Source organism: Pyrgilauda ruficollis, unplaced genomic scaffold (assembly GCF_017590135.1).
Source record: "Pyrgilauda ruficollis isolate IOZ18807 unplaced genomic scaffold, ASM1759013v1 scaffold67, whole genome shotgun sequence".
NCBI lineage: Eukaryota > Metazoa > Chordata > Aves > Passeriformes > Passeridae > Pyrgilauda > Pyrgilauda ruficollis.
In genome coordinates this window covers 1,803,405-1,806,755 of record NW_024528488.1, presented here as the reverse complement: position 1 = coordinate 1,806,755, position 3,351 = coordinate 1,803,405, and the positions used below count along the sequence as shown (strand labels likewise).

At 64.6% G+C, this 3,351-nt stretch overlaps 1 protein-coding gene across 1 annotated transcript; it reads right to left on the bottom strand.

Annotated features, from left to right (window-relative positions):
• Nucleotides 1-280: 280 nt before the first annotated feature.
• On the bottom strand, nucleotides 281-1,327 carry LOC121362858 (G-protein coupled receptor 12-like). Its single transcript, XM_041484742.1, has one exon. The coding sequence runs from the start codon at nucleotides 1,325-1,327 to the stop codon at nucleotides 281-283; it is 1,047 nt and encodes a 348-aa protein (XP_041340676.1).
• Between the last annotated feature and the right edge of the window lie 2,024 nt (nucleotides 1,328-3,351).

Here is a 3,351-nt window from a genome sequence, read left to right as displayed (position 1 = left end):
TAAATAAAAAATAAAATGTGTAAGAAAATAACATTTCTAAAGGAAACCATTATCATTCTACTCTCTCTCTTTCCTTTTCTCTTTTGTTTTTTTTTTTTTTTTTTTTTTTTTTTTTTTTTTTTTTTTTTCTCTCCCTCTCTCTCTCTTTTTGGCCATCTTTCCATGGAACGAGATGTGCTGACCGGGGAGGGGACTCCTCCCGGTAGGAGACAATAACGACAGAGGGGAAAAACAGAAGGAGCAGGAGAGCCAGGGAGCACCTCTGGCTCTTGCTCAGTCCTCACACGTCGCTGGATGTCCTTGGTCTGGAGGAGAACGTGGAAGGGATGCACCCGCAGCAGGCCAGCCAGAGCGACTTCTGGATGTCTGGGTTTCTGAAGGCGTAAATGATGGGGTTGATGAGCGAGTTGCAGGTGGCGGGCAGCGCCAGCGAGTAGGTGTACACCGCGGGGTAGCTGGAATCGGCCACCAGCGAGTAGATGGCAAAGGGGATCCAGCACAGGGCGAAGGTGCCGAGGATGAGCGACAGCGTGGAGAGCCCTTTGCGGGTGGAGGTGGCCTGCGCCGTGGCGATGAACTGGTGCTGCACGGCGATCTGCTGGGCGTGCCGGAAGGCGATCTTGCAGATCTGCAGGTAGAGCTGCATCATGAGGGCGAAGAGGAGCAGGAAGGTGACGGCCAGCACGGCCGCGTTGTCCTTGGTGACGGGCCGCAGGATGCTGCAGGAGCTCTGGTCCCGCAGGCAGTTCCAGCCCAGGAGGGGCAGCAGCCCCACGCCCAGGCACAGCAGCCACATCAGCAGCACCATGGCGCAGGTGAAGCCCAGCGTGCGCTCGCTGTGGTAGGTGAGCGCGTTGTACAGCGACAGGTAGCGGTCCACGGTGATGGCCAGGAGGCTGCAGACGGAGGCGGAGAAGGCGGCCAGCAGCAGCCCCGCCGCCGCCAGCTCCGCCGCCTCGCTGGGCGGCCGCAGCAGGTAGCGCACGGCGAAGTTGGCCACCAGCCCCAGCCCGGCCAGCAGGTCGGCCAGCGCCAGGCTGCCGATCAGCAGGAACATGGGCGCCCGCAGGCTCGGCGTGTAGAACAGCACGGCCAGCACCAGCGCGTTCTCGCCCGCCACCGCCGTGCCCGTGGCGCACAGCGCGATGTCCCAGGGGCTCACGGACCCCGCGGCCGCGGCCCCGCCGCCCGGCGCCGCCGTGCCCGGCCCGGCCGCCGCCGCCGAGGGCCAGGCGGGGGGCTCCGAGGCGTTGCCGAGCCCCGGGAGCCGCTGCTGCTGCGGCTGCGGCGGCCACGGCTCCCCCATGGCGGCGGGGCCGTGCAGCATCGCTGGGGAGAGAGGGAGAAGGGGGCGGTGAGGGACGGAGCCCGAGCCCCCGGAGAGCCGCCGAGCTCCGCGCCCAGCCCGGGCAGCTCCGCGCCGAGCCCGCACCTCGACCCTCGCCCGGAGCCGCGCCGAGCCGGGGGAGACCCTCGCCGAGCCCGCCCCGCGTTCCGGAGCCCCCCGCCCCGGGACACCGCGCCCCGCACCGGGCCGCCCCCGCCCGCCGCATCCCCGCCCGCTCCCGGCCAGCCCGACTGCAGCTTCCCTGGGATCGAGCCTCCCATCCCCGGCTCGCCGCCCCCCGCCCCGCACGCACCCCTGGCCGCTATCTCCCGCCGGGCTGAGGCCGAGCACAGCTCATCACCCCGCCGCCCGCAGCCGCCTCCGTGCGCTCGGCTCCGTGCAGGGTCCGCAGCCACTGCGCACCCGGTGAGGAACCGGCCGCCCCCTCCTCCTCCCCTCCCCGGGGCACGGCCACCTTTGCTACCTATTTATAGCGCAACCCCTCAGCCCCCCCTCCCGCAGCCCTTTCTTTTTTGCGTGCAGTGAGTAAAAATAAACACTATTAATAGGCCAGCGCCTGTATGCGGAGCCGCTGATGGCAGGAGAAGGCAGCGGCAAGGAACAGCCTACGTTAAGTTTCTCCTTCCTCCCCGCCTTTCCCTCCTTTGGAAAAGGCTGGTGCGAGATGCTCCCGGCCGGCGGCAGCATCCTGCCGTGCCCGGAGGAGTGAATCCCCCCGCCCGGGGCGGGCAGCCAGCCGAGGTGTGAAGGTCGGGGCTGTGCCCGCAGCCCGCTGCCGTCCCCCGCCGCCACCATCGCCCCTTCCCGCATGCAGCCGCGACGCCGGGGGTTGTTGTTTTACCTGGTTTTAATGCTCGAGGATCAGCTTGCTCCCCCCACCCCGTTTTTATTTTTTTCCTTGCCGGTCCTTCCAGCCCTTGGTGCGAAGCCTCATTCCTCGGCGAGCATCGCTAATAGCGTTGGCAGAGAGCTGGCATCGACTTGCACTTAATATTCCTGCCCCATTGGATCTGCTGATAAATCTCAACTCTGACGTCAAAGTCTTCACTTATATTCATGATCCAAGTCTGTGAATCAGAGCCGCTGTGATCAGAATAACAACAAGGCTGGCTCCCCGCTCCACATCCCCTTCCACACCCGCAGGCACGCGGGGGGTGCCGCGCCCGCCCCGCCGATCGTTCATTCATCAGCCTCAGCCTCCCGCCGCCCCGACGCACCTCCCCAAGGTCGGGCCCGCTGCACCTGCGTCCTGCGGATGCAGCTTGGGCACCGGCCAGGCCCGGGCTGCTGGCAGGGTTTATTTTTACCGCTTGTGCCGAGGGACGCGGGGATGCGAAGGGAGGGCGGCGATCCGGCGTGGCGCGGCTCCGGTGCCGCGCTCCTCAAGGACAATGTCCAGGACAGCGGCGCCGCGACGCGGCGGCTGAGGCTGCTCGGGGATCCTGTGCGGCCAGCCTGGGCCAGGGGCATCCCTCCACAGGGAAACACCGCACCCCGCAGCCTTCGCCCCACACGGGCTTCCCTCCAGCCAGCGAAAAGCTAGGATGAGGAGGAGCTCGCCGGAATGGGGACCTGCCCAAGGACGCTGAGTGTGGGATCTGTCCCCCTCACCGCAGCACCCACCCACCCCAGAGCTTCCTCCCCGACTGTTTGGGAAAGGAACAGCCTGGAAAGGAACAAATCCCAAAGACACGATTATTTTTCCAGCTATAAATGGCTCCGTGATTCATCTTGGGAGCAGGATCATCAAAGAAGGGATGCTCAGCTCCTGGATCCACAGGATTTCAGCTACACCTTCTCCCCTTTTTCCTACTCGTTTCATAACACTCCAGCTTCCCTCTTTCATCCCCCTCTCTCTTCCAGGCTGGAGCAGCCAGCTCAGCGCTGGGAAGGATTTCCAGCTCCCGATGTGCAGAGATATTTAGGTGAATAGCAGTGATTCTGGCTGAACTCAACCGCCCCAATTTGGAGCATCTGTGTTGCTAATCGGGCCAAGCCCCATC

Bases quoted from the DNA above. Each gene is read 5' to 3' on its own strand.
- LOC121362858 (XM_041484742.1), bottom strand. From the start codon at position 1,327: ATGCTGCACGGCCCCGCCGCCATGGGGGAGCCGTGGCCGCCGCAGCCG.